At 39.3% G+C, this 23,631-nt stretch overlaps 1 protein-coding gene across 4 annotated transcripts in view; it reads right to left on the bottom strand.

Annotated features, from left to right (window-relative positions):
- Window positions 1-5,946: 5,946 nt before the first annotated feature.
- STK31 (serine/threonine kinase 31) overlaps window positions 5,947-23,631 on the bottom strand; it is a 98,037-nt gene continuing 80,352 nt past the window's right edge. For 3 of the 4 annotated variants that reach the window (XM_075212238.1, XM_075212239.1, XM_075212240.1), the window contains 8 exons: window positions 20,220-20,300; window positions 20,008-20,133; window positions 19,548-19,673; window positions 18,533-18,619; window positions 17,843-17,992; window positions 10,804-10,923; window positions 10,132-10,200; window positions 5,947-6,288 (listed from right to left, as the gene is read on the bottom strand). In XM_075212238.1, the coding sequence (XP_075068339.1) occupies window positions 6,121-6,288; window positions 10,132-10,200; window positions 10,804-10,923; window positions 17,843-17,992; window positions 18,533-18,619; window positions 19,548-19,673; window positions 20,008-20,133; window positions 20,220-20,300 (927 nt within the window). In that variant the 3' untranslated portion in view covers window positions 5,947-6,120. Of the gene's footprint in view, window positions 6,289-10,131; window positions 10,201-10,803; window positions 10,924-17,842; window positions 17,993-18,532; window positions 18,620-19,547; window positions 19,674-20,007; window positions 20,134-20,219; window positions 20,301-23,631 lie in introns of those variants that run through there. The other variant, XR_012692755.1, reaches the window with a different exon arrangement.

Below are 23,631 nucleotides of genomic sequence, written 5' to 3'. Positions count from 1 at the left end.
CACCAAGGCCCAATTTTTCATCCAAATCTGAAGGGACTAAGTACATGAGAGATGCTCATAGAAGGGAGTCAGAGCCAGTGATCAACAAAGCGAGGAAACCCCCCCCCCAAAAAAACTCTTCAATCTACTATAGAATTTGGAAGTAGTTTATCAGATGGTGCGAGTCTAAATTCAATCCAACTGCAGAAACTATTTCACGTATCCTTGACCTCCTACGGAAAAGATTCAGCAAAGGTCTGGCCTTTTCTACACTCAAGGTACAAGTATTAACAATCAGTGTGTTCATACTTTGTATTAGGTGCTCAGCACTCTGATGTCTGACCCTTTTGAACCACAAGTAATTTCTCTGAAAAAATTACATTAAAATGTGGTGTTCTCAGTGGTGATTATTTCTGCCTGTAGGGTTGGAGAATTGTAAGCACTGTGTGTAAGGAACCCTTTTTGAACATCAACGCAGATAAAGTAGTACTTGGAACCAATTCATTGTTTCTGCCAAAAATATCAGCATTGCACATTAATCAGGAAGTCCCACTACTTGGACCTGGTTAGAGCAATATTTATCCATTACATAGATTTATGAGCACTGAACAACATTTTGTGATTCTTACAGGACATCGGAAAAGGTGTGTTCTAAACAAGTCACTTCTAGATGGATCAGAGAATTAATTGTACAGGCATACAAGCGCAACGGGTTTAAGGTGCCAGATATTCTGAGAGACCACTCAACACGAACAGTAGCAACATCTAGGCAAGAACGGTTTAGGCTTCAGCAACAGTTGGATAGACATCTATCTATACCTTCGCTAGATATCATCATCTGGATGTATTATCTTCTACTGACTCAGTTTGAGAAACATGTTCTCCACACATCCACTAAATATGTGTCAGATCTCTTCTTTTGTAGCCCTCCCTACTATATTGTTGGTACAGTATTCTATTGTAATGGAGGATTGAAGAGGGGAAAAAAAGCAAATTCTACTTACTGTTAGTTTCTTCTCCACGATATAATCAATGGCCACCCATGTTTATTATGTTTGTATTTTTCAGAGATCGTTTTGGAAGTTACTCAGAGACGTAGGAGTAGCTGCATTATATACTGGCCGGGTGGAATTTCTAGCTAAGCTGTCTCCACATAAACTAGGAGGGAATATATCCATTGTAATGGCTGTCATGAAGTACCTTGAGGAAAAGGAATTAAAAGTACCTATAAATCGCTATTTATTCTCCACTGCTCCACAAAACTAAGCTCACTAATGTGTCTATACCATACTTAGCAACCATAGTCCTCAATCACCCAGCTCCTCTTCTCAGCCGACTCTACTCCACCACAAACACCATCACCTGGCTTAACTAAATATTGTCCTTGGGTGGAAAGTTGTGCACACTTGTGCAAACTGAGGTGCACAGCTGGAACAAAGCTGATTTTGCACTTCATAAATTAAGACTGAAGTGTTTAATCCGCCATTTACTGGCCCATATTAATCAAGGTAATTTCAGTATTCTGTCACATAAATGGAAATACACTGTGGAAATGCTGCATCTATTAAATATTATTCTCTTATGTAAAGCTTCAAAGTCTGTATCTGAAGGATTACACACCATCACGTGATTTGTTCAGTAAACCACTGCTCCAACTTGTCATTCTGCAACAAAATACTGTGATATACCATCTTAAAATGACAAAACAACTTTACATAAAAGGTCATAAGTCTATGAAGGATAACTAGCTAAAATGCATGAACAATCCAACTTTTTACACTATGTGATTTATAGATGTATTAATATTGCATTACCTACAGAGCCACAATTCACAGAAAATACATTGGGTAATGAAATGTTAGAAAAAAAAGAACATTTCAAAGAAAGAAGTTTCTGGTGTTAAAGGCGTAAGGCAGTGTTAAATTACATAGTCTGGAACAAATGCAGTATATGGGATGACTACTGGTGAATAATTTACTTGATTATAAGAAACGTAAAATAAAACTAGGGATCGGAAAATAAATCAAATGGTTTGGCTACTTTTTCCATAATACAATTACTAGAGACGTCTCTGTTGGTGCTGTAAGTTGGAGAGATGATCTCAGCTGTGACATTGGTAATTATTGCCCAATTTGGGGTGAGCCTACAGAGATCCCAGAAATAATAAAGTGTTCAAATGTACTAAACTTGTTGGCTTATACGCTTTATCGAAAACCATAAAAGGCACAGCTTATAATTAGTTAGACAATGTTGACCAGGTTAGAAGCCCAAATCTCCGCACAGACTTCATAGTGGTAGCTTACGTAACTGAACCAGTCACCTAAACACAGTGGAGGCAGTCATTGTGTGGGCTAGACCAATACAGAGTCAATCTATTCACTAGGAAATTCATGCCTCAGGGATTTTCCTAGTTCCTAGTGAACCAATATGCTACATGCTCATAAATATTGGTTTAGTCCACAAAAATGGCTTCCTTACACTCTGGCTTTATCAAAATCCTTAGCAATGAAAAAGAAAAAGAGAAGACTGTTTAGGGCAGCATGGTGGCTTAGTGGTTAGCACTTCTGCCTCACAGCACTGGGGTCATGAGTTTGATTCCCGACCATGGCCTTATCAGTGCGGAGATTGTATGTTCTTCCCATGTTTGTCTGGGTTTTCTCAAGGTGCTCAAATATCCTCCCCACACTCAAAAAACATACTGGAAGGTTAATTGGCTACTGACAAAGTTAACCCTTATGTGTGTTTGAGTGTTCGGGAATTTAGACTGTAAGCTCCAATAGGAGAGTGACTGATGTGAATAACATTCTCTGTATAGTGCTGCGCAACTTGTGGTGCTATTTAAATGATGATGATGATGTTTTGTTGGGGCACTCTGGGATGCTCTATATAATATATTTATTCTCATTAAAATATTCATAAATGCCGATTCCTAAAGCTGTGGCGAACTATATAAAATAATTAAGTGAACTAATAATGTGACTTTTGCAATAGAGTGAATCAAGAATATAGGACTATCAACAGGGACATAAAATTATCCTGTTAAGTAATGTCTTAAACCCACGTGTTTGAGCCACAAATAAATTTTCATATTTCATAAGTCACTTTCAACTGGAATAATTTATTGTGTAGTCTACACAAGGCTGTCAAAGAGTTTAAATTTTGCATAGTACTTTCTTTTGTTAGCATACTTTTTTATGCAAATGTGAACAATACACGACATAAAATGCATGCCATTGTTGCCTGTTATTTGTACAGGGTTATTGGAATTCAGATAGGGTACTACATTTATTCTGCAACTTCTAAGTTTTATAGGGATACCTAATTTGTGTCATAAAGTTTGCCTATAAATGGTGCCCCTCACTCTTTCTGAAAATTACTTTAAATACAAACAGCACATGTTTAAACAGAACATGTTAATAAAAATGTTAGAGCATGTTAATAAATGATCTAACAATAAGTCAGGGCTCAGAGTACCTCACAAATGTTTCTCAGAAAGAAAGAGAGGGGAGGGAGATATAATTTGCCTGCAAATTATTTTATATTGAATGCTGTGCAGAAATGATCTAAAATCTAGAAGCCACTTATCGTTCCTGGCCATTACACAGAGGGTCCACTGGTGGTCTGTGACAGCCTGGTTCCTGTGCTAACCATGAGCTGTTGTGAAGCACATGTACTAATTAGATAACTTCATAAAAGGGCTATAGCGGACCTGTTCACTCCACGTGACAAATTGTTGGTGTTTATAAAGGGAATGAGATCATAACCAGGGAATTATAGACCTATAAGCCTCACAGTCACTGTGGCTTAGTGGTTAGCACTTCTGCCTCACAGCACTGGGGTCATTGAGTTTGATTCCTGATCATGGCTTTAGCTGTGGGGAGATTGTATGTTCTCCCTGTGTTTGTGTAGGTTTTCTCCAGGTGCTCCGGTTTCCTTCAACACTCCAAACACATACAAGTATGTGAATTAGCTGCTTTCAAATTGACCCTAGTCTCTCTGGCTGTGTGTATATTAGGGAATTTAGACTGTAAGCTCCAAAGAAACTGATGCGAGTGAGTTCTCTGTATAGCGCTGTGGAATTAGTGGCGCTATATAAATAGCTGGTGATGATGAGGACATCAATAGTGGGGAAACAACTGGAAGGTATATTAAAGGATAGTATTCAGGATTACTTGGTGCGCAATAAGATTATTAGTGGGAATCAGAATAGATTTGTGAGGGACAAGTCATGTCACACTAATCTAATTAATTTCTAGAAGAAGTTAGTGGGAACATATGGTAGTACAGTAGATGTAGTCTACTTAGATTTTGCAATAGCTTTTGATACAGTGCCATACAAGCGGTTGGTTTAAAAAATAAGGGAACTGGGTCTAGGAAACGTGTACCTGGGTCGAAAACTGGTTGGAGAGGAGAGAACAAAAGTTGTGATAAATGGAACATTTTCTAATTGGTCAAAAATTGTAAGTGTTGTACACATCATCATCACCATTTATTTATATAGCGCCACTGATTCCGCAGCGCTGTACAGAGAACTCATTCACATCAGTCCCTACCGCATTGGAGCTGACAGTCTAAATTCCCTAACATACACACAGACACAGAGGGAGAGACTAGGGTCAATTTTAATAGCAGCCAATTAACCTACTAGTATGTTTTTGGAGTGTGGGAGGAAACCGGAGCACCCGGAGGAAACCCATGCAAACACGGGGAGAACATACAAACTCCTCACAGATAAGGCCATGGTCAGGAATTGAACTCACGACCCCAGTGCTGTGAGGCAGAAGTGCTAACCACTTAGCCACCATGCTGCCCACAAAATTCCGTGCTGGGGCCATTCCTTAATATATTTTTTAATGACCTTGATGATGGTTTAGAGAGCAAAGTTTCCATTTTTGTAGATGATGCTAAACTTTGTAAGGTAATAAAATCAGAGCAAGATGTAGTTCCTCTACAGAAGGACTTGAATAAAATTGGTTTGGATGGCCAAATGAAAGATGAAGTTTAACAGATAAATGTAAGGTTATGCATTTAGGATTCAAAAACAAGCAAGCAATTTATAAATTAAATGCTGATAAATTTAGGAGAATCTATAATGGAAAAGGATTTGGGAGTGCTTGTAGACAGTAGACCTAGCAATAGTGGTCAAGCGGCAGCTGCAAGGGCCAATATACAAAAAAAAGGGGCATAGATGCAAGCAAAGGATGTATAATTTTTCCACTATATAAATCGTTCGTAAGCCCTCATTTTAAATACGGAGTACAGCTTTGGGCACCACTCTATGAAAAAGACATTTTGGAACTAGAAAGGGTTCAAAGAAGGGTGACAAAATTGAATAAGGGTATGGAGTCATTAAGTTATGAGAAAAGGTTAGCCAGTTTAGGCATGTTTACTTTAGAAAAGAGGCGCCTAAAAGGGGATACGATTACTATGTACAAATACATTAAGGATCAATAAAGAGAACCTTCATGAGAACTGTTTACCCCAAGGACTGTACACAGGACACGCGGTCACCCCCTAAGGTTAGAGAAGAGGAAGTTTCACAACCAGCAGAGGAAAGGGTTCTTTACAGTAAGGGCATAAGGGTAACCAAGATATGGAATTCACTGCCAGGGAAGCTTGTGATGGCAGATTCAATTGATATGTTTAAGAAAGGGTTAGGGAAATTTTTAGCGGAAAAGAATATCCGGGGTTATGACCGTTTATTAAAATGAAGGAATGTAGTGGAGCCAGGGAAAAATATGTTTGCATTATAGGGTCAGGAGGGATCTTTTCCACCGATTTGAAACAGATTAGCGGTTGTTTCATCTGGATCAATTTAAAATATAAGAGAGAGATTGCAGGAGATCTAAAATAGGTTGAACTTGACAAGACTGGTGTCTTTTTTTCAACCTCATTAACTAAGTTACTATATTAGATTCTGACATGGTCTGTGAAACACCCAAGAATAAAAGCAAAGTGAGAATAAAACCATTTTCAAAGTCTTTATACCATGCAGATAATTGAAAACAGTCAGTATGACTGAACAGAACACAAACTTAAGACGAAAGAAAAATATAACTTTCCACAAACTACAATTATTAAGAGTATTAATCCGCAGCTATTGAGCTGCACAAAAATATTTTGGGTCGAGACAGAGCGGTATCAAGCAAAGTCTGCTGGTGTATTCTTATCGATTTCTTCATTTTCATCAGGTAAAGCAGTAAAGGCAGCTTCGGTAATCTCAAAATATTTATGAGCTTTGATCTGCTCAGTCTGCATGCGATCTCCACAACAAACCAAGCATGAAAGAAGATCCTTTGCTCTGGCATCCTGGAGTTGGTATAACCAGAGAGAAAAGAGGTTACTTATAACATTTATAATATTACAAATTATATAACATAGGCACTTGGTGATTATATTAGCTAAACTGCAGGTTTGAAAAAGTGTAGCTGGAAATGTTGCCTATGGCATCCAATCAGATTCTAGCTGTCATTTTGTAGATTGTACTAAATTAATGACAGGTAGAATCTGATTGATTGCTAAAGGCAACATCTCCACTTTTTCAAACCCGCAGTTTAGTAAATATACCCCCGGTATCTAACGTCATGTCTGTCAGCATTGTATGCAGAGAAGGAAATTGAGGCCATTTGTGTTACAGAGGTAGTGAAGGTGAAATCTGACAAATTATGGCAATGGAAACAGCATTTGAACTATGTTTACCCTTTAGGAGGCAAAGAACAGGATAAAAGAATACTGCTTGTATATAAAATCCGTGCTCTTCCCCAGTTTAATGTTTGCAAAGTAAAACAGAAAACCCAAAAGGAGTAGGGTGGGTTGGGTCCCACCACAGCTCTGGAAAAGGAATTTAGCAGCAAGTACAAAACTTAGCTTCATCTACAATATGGGGATACAGACCGTGGAAGATACCTGAACAGGAATGTCTCTGAACAAACAGACTCTTTAGAATTTTCCTGCCAAAAGGCATCTTCCGCAGTACATGGAGAAAGTATGTAGTGACAAGCAGATGATGATTCTGCAACCCTGGTCAGCTGAACCCAGAAACCACATTTGATTGGAAAGAAGGGACCACAGAAAAGGTACACATGTCGGCAAAACATGAGGTATGGAGACTGGAGGAAAAGAACTACCAGCTTACAGACATACCCAACTGTGACAAAATGAGTTTGATAACACTTTAACCAGCCTGTGCCGTGTTTCTCACATAATGTGGATTATAGCAAGTACTTTTTTTAGCCCTTGCTTTTGTTCCCCACCTCAACAGAGTACAACTGCTGTGTAAAATTACATGTGCATAAGGGGACATTGTAAATATGTATATTGTTTATTGTATATTGTTGATGTGGCAGTGAGGTTGTTATTCATTGTCCTCAAAGTGAAGCCAGTGGGGTTATGGATGGGAATCAGGTTGCAAGATACTGGGTGAGGGGGAAGGCTAATTAGTATCCATTATTTTCACAAGACTACTTCAGGCAGTTGGTCCACAATCTGGCAGGGGAGGTTCTGTGGAAGTACAGCTCATCTCCACTCCCCAACCCCCTAGTCCAGGACACACCAATATTTAACAGGGAGAGGGCCAGGGTTTTGCCCATAGAGGGGAAAGCACTGTGGAAATTTGACCCTAGATATAAAGAGCCACCCCGTGAGGGAAGGGGGGGGGTGGGGAGTAATATATTTATTCTGGGACTGGATTCATAGAAGGTGCAATGTTGCTGGTTTTGAGTTTTCGTTCTCTACCAATGGACTACAGCTGCAGCTAAGAGAAGAACTCCATGGATCTTTAAGTTGGGACATTCAGGTGACTGTAGCTCCTTAAGCTAGTTGTGGGTAAGGGACAGATGATGTAGTAAACCTGCCTGCCATTTATTTACTGTGTGTACATAATAATCTGGTGATTGTTTTTATTAAAATAAATGTATTACTTTACATTCTAACTGCATTTGCCTGAGTGACTAATAAGAACCTTAGAAGGTACTCAAGGAATCAAGGATGACACACTTGTTACATCTTGACTTTGTCCGACAAGAAATTTAAGACAGGAAATAGGGTCCAAAGAGTGCACGAGTTTGCAAAGCACCAGAAGAATTTCTGAGGGGGCCTGAATTTACCAGGTAATTTGGTTGGGCACTTGGCCCATATATATCCATGAACCACCAAAACTGAGACTTAGGACCCCTTATCTTAGGTGTAGACTCCTGACAGATAGATATATTCACAGCAGGAAAAGGATCCAGAAAAGGAATGCTTAATGTATGCTACCCTGCAGCATGCTATGGGGTATAAGTCAAAGAACTGTATCTTAAAGACAAATTGTCACTCACTAAGCTAGGCTACCAGGGACAGGACACTGCCCTGAGACTGAGGTGGCATGAGGAAAAAAGGAGTCCATCTAATTTTGGTCTGATTCCTTCCTGAAGGCAGAAGGATGCTGCTGGAATCACACAGTTCTCCCGGTATTACAGGCACCTCTGAAGAGCAATCCTGCAGTTAATTATAATTTGTTGCCTGCTGTCACATATGCAGAATTTAATTTGTTATCAATCCTCAAGCAGTTACTTCAAGAAGACATATCCTGGGTACTTGAACCACTTCTACAATTGCAACTGCCAAATACTTGCAGGCCCCTGCCTCTCAAAGTATTTGAATGCACTGTAGTATATTCTGCTTACTGTACGTTTCCACATTCGGCAAACCTCTGTATCCAGAACACCTTCCGGAACACTGGGAGTCTGGTGGGAAAATGTGGTCACAGGTCAGTCCTTCCTGCACATAACACTTTGGTGAAAGGGCGGGGAGGACCAAAGGTGCACTGAGGTGGTAGTGAAGATTGCCATGTTGGGAGCAGGTGGACACAGAGTGCAAAGTACCCCTCTGTCGCAGTCCAGGTGCAAGATGGCCTCATTCCCCCTCCCAGTCTCCTATTGTGTATTGAAACAAAATTGGGATGTTGTCTGTTTTATCAAGTTCCATACCTCCTAAAATGTGCAATAAAATTCTATTATCTGTGCCCCCAAACTTGAGAAAGTTATACAAGAACAAGCTGTGTGACTAGAAACACCCTATTGCCTCTATCCTCTTGACACATTGCTCTCCTTAATGACTCAGGCCCATTATGCCTAACCAAACTTCATTTTGAACTTGCATCCCCTGTCCAGCTCCTATAAACTACTTTACACAATCACACGGTGGAGTCACCTGGGATTCAAAGGACTAGGAAATCTTCAACAGAAATATAGGGCCTGATTCATTAAGGAAAGTAAAGCATAAAAAATGAGTAACTTGGCACCTTGGCAAAACAATGTTGCATTTAAGGGGAAGGCAAATTTAAAATGTGATAGCAGATTTATAGTTGGGGTAAGGCATGTTCTAGATCAGTGTTGGCTAACCTGTGACACTCCAGGTGTTGTGAAACTACAAGTCCCAGCATGCTTTGCCAATATATAGCAGCTTATTGCTGGAAGGCTATGGTGGGACTTGTAGTTTCACAACACCAGGAGTGTCACAGGTTAGCCAACACTGTTCTAGATCAACTTTAAATTTCAATGTAAAAATAAAGCTATCAAGTATGTGTGCGCTACATGAAAGGACAGCCAGTATTTAACTTATGTGCAAAATAATAAACTAATTTGCTTCCCTTGCATTGTAACATTGTTTTGTCCAGGAGAAAACTTACTCACTTTTTTGCTTTACATTCCTTAATGAATCAGGCCCATAGTGTCAAACAGTGACACACTGGAAATTATTATTCTGTCTGTGGTGAGTCAATCGTGCATTATGAAAATCCTTGGTCATGCATTCGATTTAACCATTCATTTGCTTAGCTACTTCTAAATAGACACGTTTGAGCATACACAATATATTATGCATTTTACAAAATGCCTAATGTGCCTTACATACATTCAGTTTCACATAAGTAAAACAAAAACCTAAAAACAAAATGTTGATTGTACCAGGAAAACAAGTTTCCCTCACACCTAAGGCACAGTGTGCAAAATGTGATTATTTACCTTGTACAGATTAACTTTATGGTTTCATAAAATTACACACACAATTAAAAAAATAAAAAATACTATGGAACACAAATTTTATGCATCTTTAAAGATGTTAATAGGAATACTCAGTATATTCAAAATTAATTTATAAAACAGTTCATACCATGTCAATTTTCTTAAGATCAGGAGTTCCATCTGGTTTCAATACAATATTTTTGTTCTCTACACAGAGCTGAAGAAAAGAAAAAGGCTTAGATCATTGGAGTAAGTAACATATTAAAGTCACAGATATTTGTTGCAACAGATGCATAGCTGCAATAAGTGTAACAAATGTTTAAACTTCTAAGAGTTTGAGAACTGTAGGATTGTTGCATTTTCATAGCTCAAAATGCTTCATGTTCTATCTGTATGACTAAAGTCAACACAGGTTAAGGACACTAAGCTACAACTATCTGTGAAATGAACTGCATAAGTTATAGTTTAAAGGGGAGAATGCAACACTGTTTAACAGTTAGGGCCTCATTCAGACATAGGAACAAGTCCAGCGATGTAAGGGATCGTAGATACATATGTTTCTTAATACTGTCTGCTTTTGCATGCACTGCAATCCAGAGTTTAGCTAGTAATCGCCACTCTCTCTACTCTAAATCTGCCTGCATATTTTTAATCCCCCCTCCCCCAAAGCTTAACTTTACTGCCAACTTTAAATGAGGCCCTTAGTGTTCAGTCTCATAGCAGGATGAGCTATGAGGAAAGTTTTATTGTTCTATTTTAATCAATAACGGGATTATAAACAGACAACTATACTGTGAAAAAAGATAAAAATTGGACATACCGACAGCAAGATGATCCCATAGGCATAAACATCTGAGGACGCTGAAGCTGGCTGTCCCAATTTTAGTTCAGGAGCTGTCAATAGTGGAAAACAAAGGGAAGTTGTTGAACTCCGCTGCTCCTAGAAGTAGTACAGAAAAAGGAATTACTGTGCAAAAAATGTACAAACTATATACATGGAACACTTTGGAAAAAAACTGTATATTGTCGCACTAGTCTATTTATATACAAGATTATAGCTCGTTAAAATGTAGATTTGATATATCATTTTTTTACAGGTTCTACTGATATCTGACATATTTATTTACATGATAGCGAGGTGCCACCAATCAGTTAGAAACAACATAACAGGAAACAACATAACAGGAAAAGAATCAGAAAAGACTGGTATGAATATGTACACTGAATCTTGTTTACTGCCTAATGTAAAGAATCATTTCAGCCTCTATAAGTAAATAAAACTTAAACCTTTATTAATTGCACCTAAAATAGTTGGATAATATTAAGAACAGCGAAATATGAATAAGTGAATGTGAAACATTGGTGAAATAAAACTGTGAATTAAAAAACGTCTCTGTGTATTTCCTTATTATCCTATATTTGGTTACTTATAGCACTTGTGATTGAGCATTCTATGCAGATTAATATACATTGATATAAAGTCTAGAGTGATAAACTACGTTCAATACATAATAGTTGACCAATCAGCAACTATGGAATGTCTGTTAGCCCGTCAAGGATCTCAGAATTTATGACAATGTGATATCTGTAGCTCCCCAACTGTGACTGAACTAATAGAGGGATTATATATGTGCATATTTTGACGTTCACTAGAAACTGTTTATATTATTTTGTTTTTCTTGCATTGGGTTACGTCAACACAGGCAATGACACTTAATTTTTTATTGAGGTTTTTATGTATATGAGAACGTTTGTGTAATTCTTTTTAAGAGTTGAAAGCAGCAACTGTTAAAAGTCCATCACTTTCAATAATTCTTGTATACCTTTCTATCATAGTCAGATACTTTTTCACCAATTTGTACTACATTAGCTTTTCTGTGGGATTGGACCAGACGGGCTAGCCTTCGCTTCCCAAAATGCATCAATGAGCCTTGGGTATTCATGACCCTGTTGACCCTCCTTACCAATCTGGCGGCACCTGGGACCCAGCATTCTCCTCTCTCCTTGATTCTCACTGAATGTCGGGCGTGATGTCATCATGTCCGACATATTCAGTGAGAGGCGGCGGGAGAGAGTAGGATGCTGGGTTCCGGGCGCCGCCAGATTGGTAAGGAGACAAGAAAAGACAGAAAAAATAGAAGAAAGGCGGCCAAGTACGGTAAGTAAAGAAAGGGGAGGGGAAATGGTGATGGGAAACAGCAATGGAGGGGCAAAAGAATGAAGGAGGGGCCAGAATGTGGATGAAGGGGGCACAGTGGATAAAGGAGGGCACAGAGTGTGCGGCTGAAGGAGGGCACAGTGTGTGCGGCTGAAGGAGGGCACAGAGTGTGCGGCTGAAGGAGGGCACAGTGTGTGCGGCTGAAGGAGGGCACAGTGTGTGCGGCTGAAGGAGGGCACAGTGTGTGCGGCTGAAGGAGGGCACAGAGTGTGCGGCTGAAGGAGGGCACAGTGTGATCGTGAAGGGACACAGTGTGATGATTTTTGTACATGCGGTTTTATTTTGTTTGATCTTATTCCTCTTAGTATTCGCTGTAAATTATTCTTTGTCAGAAATATAATTGAAAAGAATATATAAAAAAAATATTTTCCCTTGGATTTGTGTGTATTACTTTTGCAAACAACTTCTAAGTATTTCTGACCTGACCTAAATACTTATTACATTATTTTGACCCAACTACTTATAAAACGGGACTGCTCGGTAATTATTTTGGAGGGGTGCCTTGAAAAATTATGGAGACTAAGGGTGACGCAAACTGAAAATGTTTGGGAACCACTGCCTTAATCTAATTATGTTATCAGTAAGTATCAGTGATGGAACTATAACATCTCCTTGGAAAAGTATTTCAGGGGTTAAATGCCATCTCTACAGGGAACACTCAGGAGTTGAGTAAATTAAGCTACCATTGTTATTTTTGTTTGCTCCCTATTGTCCACTAGTGAGCTCTACAGGCAGCTAGGAGCCGGACCCAGCAGCAGGCGCGGGCTGGAAGAGGGATGGCCGGGGGGCACACAGGCGGCCGCATCATATGACAGGGGATGCGGCTGCGTCATTGATGATGCGGCCGCATCCCGTCATGTAATGCGGCCGCCTGTGCGCTGACACGGCCGCATCTGATGTCATCAAATGCGGCCGCCGGGGGGGAAACTATGTTTTTTGCATCCGGTGGGGCGGCCGAGCCGCCTGACCCAGCGTTGCCCCCCTGCCCAGCCCGCCCCTGCCCAGCAGGGGTCACCTGACGGAAGACACCTGGGGAGGAGGGGTGGGGGCTGGATAGTGTAAGCAGCCCACTAATCGAGACCTTTTGCAACTCCCCTGGGCAGGCAGTTCCCAAGGTGGGATTATGAGGTGATAAAAGAGGCTACCCTGGGAGCTCGACACGTATGTGACTAACTTTGGCCAAGAGTTGATGCTCTGCCAGAGATGTGCTGTGGAACCTATCACTGGGTTTATTTGAACGGATTTCCTCACTTGTTGAACCTGCTATCATTAAGGGGGCCGCGCTGTATTTAATCCTGTTCTGCAGAATAAATCATCCTTCTATTTTTCCTCTAATACTGTGTCTAACTGATTTGGGAACCATGTATCTTCACAGTAGGTACTAACAACTGCATATGGGGAACACATCATAAGATCTGTCGTTCTGGAGACGCTCTGACCTAGTCGTCTAGCCATTACAATTTGGCCCTTGTCAAAGACGCTCAGATCATTACGCTTGCCCATGTCTCCTACTTCCAACGCATCAACTTCAAGAACTGACTGTTTACTTGTTGCCTAATATATCCTACCTCTTGACAGGTCACATTGTAATGAGATGATCAATGTTATTTACGTCATTTGTCGTGGTTTTAATGTTGTCGATTATGCATACCAATCCCTATGGTAGATTAATATGAATAAACTGGGAGACATAATTGATAAAAAAAAATATGTTACAATGGAAAAAAAATTGTAACATGACTGAACAGAGCTGTGTACTTTATTCATTCTTAATACAAGCTGTGGAAACAATATAATAAACGGATCCCTGAAATGCTTTGCCGTCTAAGCAAATATAACCACAAATCATCTGTGAGTAAATTAGTCAGTGATCAACGTTAATCACAGGGACAGTAATCCTGCCGCAATACTTACAGTTGTTGGCAGGAATATAAATACATACTGAACAAGGTGCTGGAAACATTCTTGTCCATGTTGACATAATTGCATCATGCAGTTGCTGTAGATTTGTTGGGAGCACATTTATGCTGCAAATCTCCTGGTCTACCACATCCTAAAGGTGCATTATTGGATTGAAATCAGGTGACTGTGCAGGCCATTGGCATACTCGTGGAATATTTCCCACATCATCACACAACCAGCCTGCACCATTGACACGGATCCATGTTGCTTATGCAAAATTCAAATCAATCTGCATATTACAGCAAAAATCAAGAATCATCAGATCAAGTGATGTTTTTCCAATGTTCAACTGTGCAGTTTTGGTGTAGCCTGTGTCCACTGTAGCCTCAGTTTCCTGTTCTTAAATGACAGGAGTGGAGCCTGATGTGGTATTCTGCTAGTTTGACAGGCTATGCGTTAAGAGATGCTCTTCTGCACACAACTGTTGTAATGCATGGTTATTTGAGTTACTGATGCCTTTATGTCAGTTTGAACTAGTCTGGCTGTTCTCCTCTGACCACTATCATTAACAAGGCATTTTCACCCACAGAACTCAGCTCACTGGATGTTTTTTGATTTGCGCACCATTCTCTGTAGACTGTTGTGCTTGAAAATCCCAGATCAGCAGCATCTGAGATATGTCAATCACCCTATCTGGCAACATTCCACGGTCATAGTCGGATCACAATTCTTCCTATTCTGGTGCTGGGTCTGAACAACTGAACCACCTAACCATGTCTGCATGCTTTTATGCATTGAATTGCAGTCACATAATTGATTGATTAGATATTTGCATTAATGAGCAGGGGCTCAAGAGTACCTAATAAAAGTGGCCTGTGTGTGTATTCTAATTCATAACATTTACACATTAATTACACATATACATAAACCATTTAACAAAACAATTAACATTTTAACAAAATATAATTTGTATTATTAAACTAGAGAGAACATAAATAGAAAGAATAAAATAAAAAGATCCAAATCTGAACTATATGTTTCAAAGGGAAGACAATATGAGTAGTATTCTGTATGTGACACTATCATGAACATATTTTTTGTGTTCTAAACTTTATCCTAAGGCTTCCTAAACTATTAGCAACACTACCAATTTGTGTTATTGCAGATCTAGCTACTGTTTTGCATAGTTGCCAACTTATAATTTCCATGGACAACATTCTACTGAGCAGATGCATCTAAGCCAGTCATGCGTGGTGCTCTCTAAACAGGTTATGAGACACTAAAATCCCGCGATAGGCAACCTCATACACTTCAGGTTCAGCATGGGTGGACCAAATATCTTCAAAAGGACTGCATATTGCCCTTAATCTCAGATTAAATGTATTGCTTTAACTTATTACTGAAACAAACAAGTGGGGAGACAGCACTTCATCCTGGCACCTAGAAAAAAAGGGCCACCCCTGTTTGAAAGAGGGGAGTCGCCTCTTTCAAATAAGGTGCCCAATTTATAGTTATTATCTGGTGATCACCAGACAATAATACCCTACACTACATATTTAGAAATCCAGTGAGAAAGAGAAGGGCACAGACCTCCTCCATCCTGGCTTCAAAATAATCAGGAGCACTTCTGGTCATCCCAAGTTTGTTAATCAAATGACTTCAATAAATGCAGTGGTAACCTCATGTAATTTGGTAGGTTGTCTAGTTTTTAAACTGGTGTGTCTTGTTAGGCTACCCATATTGGATTTCATCCAAGACAGTTCAAACTAGCACAAAAAATAAATAAATATAATTTTCAAGAACAGATTTTATTCTGAAAATCTATGGGTCTAATTCGCGTCCAAATGCAGCTTTCACATAAGCTGCATTTTTAAAAATAGTATGCGACTTAAGTGTACTTCCGGCTGTATTCAAATCCAAGCGTATCTCAAAATACATTTCAGTTTGTATCTGAGTGGAAGTACATTCTGCCTAAACCATACTCGCCGTACGTAGACACAGAACAGACAGTAGTATACACACATGCGTAAGTACAATAAAAGGTCACATCACAACGCACAAAACTTATTTGATCATAATCAAACTGTTAACAGTATGTTTATATAAATATTTTTCAACATAGTTTTTAATTTTTTTACAGTATATACTTTATGATTTCAGTGCACACCATACATACAATGAGTTTTTATAGTATATCATAATTGCATACAGTTGTTCTGCGATGTGTGTACTTTTTAAATCAAAGACTATGCGATGTCAGGCATCACTATCAGTCTGATTTACACCTGACCTGTAGTGGGTACGAAAGATACCGGTGAAAACAAGCATAGCTTTATCGTTAGACTGCTCCTTCCCTCCCCATTCCGCCTCTGAAATCTTAGACAGTCGTAGTCATGGCAGTTGTGTGCGGACGTGAATCGCATTCGTTGGCATAAATTACGATTCTGGGCAAAGGCACACCTATTTCATGCAAAATACGCTAAGCAAGCGTACATTCACCCGAACACGAATCATGTGCCCCATGTGTAGTATCCTGTCTTATTTTTTTGGAAGGATGGATTCATGCCAAAACAAGAACCACAAACTATTTTGTTGGTGGTGTTTATATAAAAATAAAATAATAAACATACATGTATAAACATACATGTGCTTTTAAAGTTCAGTCTTGCAAATTCAATTTAAAAAACAAAAAACTAATGATATTTTTTGAAACCTCAAGGTCTTCTGGAAAAAAAAAAAAAAAAAAGGTGGTGTAATTTTTGTGGGTTCAAATTACTGATATTAATGTTGGAATGTGACCAACCCAAGAATTGCCAAAATAGGATTAGTGGTGAAGGGGTTAAGCACGTTTTACAAGCTGTAACAAAGTCTTACAATAAAGCAGGAAGGAGCTGGGGGCCCACAGGTGAAGTCTCGGAGGGCCACTTGCTGCCCCTCACTGTTGTAATCCCAATCAATGGTAACTTATAAAGCCCAGAAAGTATGAAACAATAAGACTTGCATTTAAAATACATAACACAAATTAGTGTGCACGCATCAATGTAGAAAAATAGGGATATTTCCATGAACAATTCAGTAAAACCATTAGAAGTTAGGGATAATTGGCAGCTGTGGCTTGCAGCACAATGGAAATAAGGCACTCTACACTTAGAACAAACTTCTGGGTAATGCCATTTAAAAAGCACAATACTGACAATACAGTATTGCCCCATCCACTTCAAGTGGGGACACAAGTCTCATCTAGAAGACAGTACGCGCCTGCAATGCATTGCCAGATCTTGAAACAAACACTGATTTTTGACACACTGGCATGTGAACCACTTTTGTAAATTCAACTTTTTTGGGACGGCGAAGCGATTGGTGCAAAGTTCAGATAGGCTTAATAATTCAGAGCAATTTCAAAGCACTTTGTGCAGGTCTGAAAATCACATAACTGTCAGTGTATCTGTTCAGAAACATAGCAGGGGCAAAGAAATGTATCAAGTGGTCTCTGAACTTGAAGCATGTCTGTTCCACAAAACAATGTATGTACATTACAGGATTTCACAGACTGATAAATTGAACTGACAATCAAGCAGACAATATAAGATTATTAAATGAAAAGGCAATGCTGTTAACAACCAGAAGAGAAGTGACATCTTATCATAGCATTTCATCAAACATTCTTCTAGTACATCAGTTGTAAAATAAAACAAATCACCACACATGTCAACACTACAATAACTGAACTTTTACTTACTGCATCTCTTGTGAAGTCAAGATCTCCAACTATTCCTCTCTCTCGATTTACAGCAAACACATTGTTTTTATGTAGAGAACCAATAATTATATCAGCAGCATGCAGGGTATGTAGGCCTTGTGCCACCCCTCTCATCACTTTCACAGTCTCCTGCAAAGCAATTTCAAAAGAGACAAGTAATTTAATGTCAACTTTAAATGTCTTGTCAACCAGCAGTGCAAATGTGGTTAAAGTTGCATCGATATCATTATTACATTAACTTTAAGAAATGTATTGAAAATAAAAAGCACAGATTTTGTTACTTCCAAGTCAAACAGTTAAATTATCAATTAAAGCTGAACAGTTATTTGCCAACTTTGAAAATTCACAGGTTAGTGTATAAACAAATTAAATGAGATCTACAAATGGTTAGAATGTTGGTGTATATTTATGTACTACATTCACATGGCCATAGTGTCCAGGCTTCGGCAACCATTGACGAAATTATATATCCCCAAATCCCTGGCAGCCTTCAGCAGTTTCCTTACCATGGTGTGCGGGCACCCACAGTTCTAATGTGAACAGTGCTGTGCAGTGACTTGCATGACATCAAATGCTAGTGTGCAGCATGAATGCAAAAAAGATGTGAAACATATTATAGAAGGCTTTGGGGTGTATCATGTAACATAGAAATGCACAATATGTACTCACATATGAATTCAATGGATTGTTGGCTTGGATATAGCTCAAACTTTCACCAGGATAGAAAGGAACCATCAAGTATACCATAGGATCAGACTATGAAAAATATAGAATAAAATGTATACATTTGGACAATTAAGATTCGGTTAGATAATATTCACACTTATGCGCAATATGATATAAATATATAATTTATTCAACATAATATTCAGGGGTGCAATGTATTAGCAATATTTAATACATTAGTCGCCTAGCTAACTTCTCTAATGTAGCATGTCAGAGGATTGTCTGTCAACACTGCATCTTGTACTTTCCAGTCAAGCACATATTCAATTAACAGCATGTAGGTAATTATTACAAAATCTTAGCATGTGATAAGAAGTATAAAAACAATCACACTCAAAAGAACTAAGCAAGCAAAAAAAAAAACCCAAAACACCATATATCACTGCTTCAAAAAGACATTTCACCTGTTTTATTCATGCCTACTATTTAACAGGTGTGTCCTCCAAGCATTGATTTTGAAAAACCAAAAAAAAAAAAAAAAAAATAGTAGATAAAACTCCTGTGCATTGTTGTAAGTGAAACCAGCTGTCATCCAGAAGCACTGGTTCTGTAATGTCCCATCAAAATTTGATTCAGCTCCTCAGAACACAACTTGTAAAAACATAGTGCTCAAGGTGAACACTGTGCCCCCAATTGCTATGGAATTTCAGCTATTGTAACTTCTCTAGCAACTGGCCCATCACAATGATGGGATGGTCCAATCTGGGGCTTCCTTGCAGTCCAGCAAAAAGAAAAAACAAAAACTAAAAAACCCCAGATAATTTGTAATAGTGCTCTAATGCTTTCTGCTTCATTGCCGGGTGCAGAAATGCAAAGTGACATATTGATAGCACAGTGCCCTAGTGGAACTGTAAAATCTCACTTTGAGAGTTATAAATATCCTTTTAACAGGTTGTATAAAACAGTGTCACCAAGTACAAAACACATTTGTGAATTACCTCCACCATGCATAACTTACCTTGCAAAAAAACAAATAAAGAAGCTGTATAATCCCAGATTTCTCATTCTGTTGTGACCAAACTTTGTGGTATTTTGCAGCCCTTACAATAACTTGTTCTTCTGTATCCATGTCTACTGAATAACCCTAAAAACACAATAATTAGAAAAAAACATTTTATGTGTATCCAATGTCTACACATGGTGAAGACAGCAATTTGTGGATTGTGGCCTTATCAGTCAGTAATGGTTCCTAGTAAATTGAATGAGTGCATTCTGATGAATTTTTCACAGACCAAAAACAGCTACCTCCACTCTGTGTATGTGAATGATACATATAACCTTTGTTTCAATCCACACTAAGCAAAACAAAAAGAAAGAAATAATACCTTAAGTGATGACAAATTTCTGAAAGCAAACTGATCTAAATTCACTGAATTTTCTATTAATCACAGTAACTCATACATACATACATACTTCACCTTGAATAAGACTTTTTTGTTTTGGACTTGTGCGCATACTAGTGGGCGTTTGCTACTAAGTTCCTTCAATGATTCTGCATCAAACAGCTCCCTCTCCATACTAATTGAAAGAAGACCTCCAGAATTCTATGAAGACAGACAGCAGGCGTATGTATAAGTTCCAATATCATGGCTCTTAGTCCAACAGGAAATTCTCACTAACTTTAACTCACCATGTACTTTATTATTCCTGCATCAGAGTACATAAGAGGTAGCTCGGGAAACCACTTCTGCACCAAGTCACTTAATAAAGCCTAAAACAAAAATAAGAGCATTAACTGAAGTAAAACATACATTGGGAAAGCAGATAAACAAAAAGATCAATGGATAGAAAACTTAAAGTTACTTTACACACTAAAGTGGTTAATATTTTAATTCACCAATTTAAAATGGCTCAGAAAGACTGAATGGGGGGACCAATCAAAAGCCACAATGACCTTGACTGCAGCTTCTAAAAGTTTATTATCACAGGTTACATAAACAAATATGCTAGGAGTTTGGTACAAAATAACTTGTAAAGGCAAACTTGCCTTTACAAGCCAGCGCCGCTTTAAATTTTAGCTGGAAACTCGCCGGCGAGTTGAAAAAATCAGCCCATAATACATTTACCCCTTAGTGTATTAACCGTTGTCCTTTGTCAAGCCCATCTTGCAGGAATTCAGTATAGTATCTATGGATTGACCTTTTGGTGAAAACGGTTTATCAGAGCACCATTTACAAAAAATGTCCAAGATTCTATATGTTTTAGATGTTGACTTTTTCCTTGCATTTAAAAGCATAGTGATTACCCTATTAAAAAAGCCTTAGCATTTCAAATGTCTCCTCTCAGTAGCCATGCCGCTAGTCTCCAGAACCCTGGGTTTGGATGGTTCATCTGACCTTGATGGATCAAATCTGGCTGTAGTATAAGGAACCATGGTTTCTCTACCGCTAGCTGTAACATCTGAGGAAATCCAGATCTGCGGGGCCAAAAGGGTAGTATTCTTATTACTGTTACCGTCCCTCAATTTTCTTTAGCACTTGAGGGACCATGGGCATTGGTGGAAACACAAACCCCAGATTGAACTGCCATTTTACTGAGAAGTCTGCTTGTTTGTCCATGTCTGATAGAAAACCTGCCTGTCTTGGCATTTTGTGAGGTCTACTAGCGGATGGCCCCAGTTTTCTACTAGTTTGTGAAATATTTGTTTGTTCAATGCCCATTGTTTGGGTGCCAGATGTTTCGGCTTAAAAAATCTGCACTGGAGCCACACTGCTTTCAGGCTGTACCTCCATCGTAGTATTGCTTTTCGTGCCACCTTGATTTATAGAAGACACTACACTAGCTGGTTGTCTGAGTGTATTCTGATATGTCGACCTGTAAGTAGATCCTGGAAGCAAATGCATGCTTTGACCACAGCCTTCATTACCTTTACAATTGAGGGTAGAGCGGCTATTTCTTTCTGACACTGCGCTATCTGCTGTACACATGGAGTCCCAGCCTAGTGAACTCTTTGTTGTAATGACTATATGCTCACTGATCTGTAAAGGAACTGCCGCTTTTCAGAGTGCTGTTTGCGGACCACCACTGCAGATTCCGTCTCACCTCCTTTGTTTGTGAAATCAGCTGCAAATGATCCTGTGGATAGAAAATTCAGTTGAAGACCACATGTGTCATCTGGCCCATGGCACCACATCTATGGCCGACACCATAAGACCTAATAGTAAAAGGCAGTCTTCTGCCATGGTCCAAGGTGTTCTTCTGAGACACAACAGCTCCTGTTTTAATGTTTGCTTTCTTCCCGATGTCAGAAAAGCTTTCCCTTGTGCTGTATCTATACACATTCCAAGAAATTCTATCCTCGTTGTTGGATACAAATGGCTCTTCTTTTAGTTTATTACCCAACCGTGGTCTTTCAGGAACTGCAGCACACAACTGGTGACTTTTTGCATTCGCAGATGAAGATGCTGCTATTAGGATGTTGTCTAGGTAAGGCCAAACTAATATGTCCTCCTTTCTCAGTTTCGCCATGACCATAACTAGAATTTTGGTGAAAGTCCTTGGTGATGTTGACAGTCCAAAGAGAAGACCCTGATAGTGATGGCTGAATATTGCAAATCAGGGACATTTTTGATGAGCTAGGTACATTGGAATGTGGAGATATGCATCCTTTAGATCTAATGCTGTAAGGCAGGCCTGTCCAACCTGCGGCCCTCCAGATGTTGTGAAACTACAGGTCCCAGCATGCCCTTCCAGCTATTAACAGGTTGTCTACTGGCAAAGCATGCTGGGGATTGTAGTTTCACAACATCTGGAGGGCCGCAGGTTGGACAGGCCTGCTGTAAGGAATGTTTCTACCTCTAATGCTTTGAGGATGGTTCTCACTGACTCCATCTTGAACCTCCTGGGATTGATATATTACTGTTGAGGCCTCAAACATAGTATAACCTAAAAGCCTTCACTGTTCTTTTCTACTATGAAATTCTTTGAATAAAAACCTTTCCCTTTTTGTGCTTTTGGAACTTTGCAAATGAATCTCTGACTCTACAACATTTTTAGATTTTGCTTCATTACCACCTCTATTTCTCCAGCTACTGGGATTTGGTGATCATTGGATTGCTTCTTGGGAAGGTTGCGATAGGAACTTCATTCTGTAACCTTGGTTTATAGCACATGATACCCACTTGCTGTTGTGGTTAATGCCCATTTTGCCAATAAAAAGTATAATTCTGCCTCCTACCTTGACCATCATCAAGTGGGTCTCTCTGGCATTATGGTGGGGGGGGGGGGGGGGAATTGCAGATCCTTGCAGCTCATTGCCTCTGCTGGCAAAAAAAACTGCCTTGAAGTGCCAGTCTGACAGCTCCTTGAGTAAATTTTTCCTGGTCTATAAAGGCTTGCTTCTCTATACTATGAATGTGGGCTTTGTCCCCTTGAACACTTGAGGGGAAATCTTTTGGTAGGTCTATCTTGAGGAAGCCAGTCTGATTTTTCCCCAGACAATTTTAAAATAATGGCATCTAATTTTTGGCCAAACAGTTAATCTCCTTCAAAGGGGAATGACAAAAATTCTTAGACTGTAAATTCGCCAACCAGGGGTGTAGTCATAGGGGCGTATTCAATTGTCAGCGTTAACGCTGCAAAACGAGCGCTCGAAAAATCTTACCGTTAATACGGTAATTACTCGCGGAATTTCAGCTCGCAGTGAAATTCCGTGAGTAAACTACCGTATTAACGGTTTTCGCGTGCAATATTACCGTATAAATGGTAATATTTTTCGAGCGCTCGTTTTGCAGCGTTAACGCTGACAATTGAATATGCCCCATAATGTTCCTCTTATAACAAGTGAGGATGCCATGGCCTAGAGCAGTGGATCCCAAACTTTTTCAGTTCAAGGCACCCTTAGGGTCTCCATAATTTTTTCAAGGCACCTTTAAGCAAAAATAATTACCAAGTAGTGCCCCGTCTTGCTTACCACTGGCCCTGGCACCCCTGTGAGATCGCTGAGGCACCCCAGGGAGCCTAGGCACACAGTTTGGGAACCACTGGCCTAGAGGCTAGTCTAACTGCATCCAGGGTTGCTTCACACATAAATTCAGTTGCCA

Source organism: Mixophyes fleayi, chromosome 5, assembly GCF_038048845.1.
Source record: "Mixophyes fleayi isolate aMixFle1 chromosome 5, aMixFle1.hap1, whole genome shotgun sequence".
Lineage (NCBI taxonomy): Eukaryota > Metazoa > Chordata > Amphibia > Anura > Limnodynastidae > Mixophyes > Mixophyes fleayi.
Note: the sequence above shows the minus strand (reverse complement) of the source record. Positions and strands in the feature narration are given on the sequence as shown.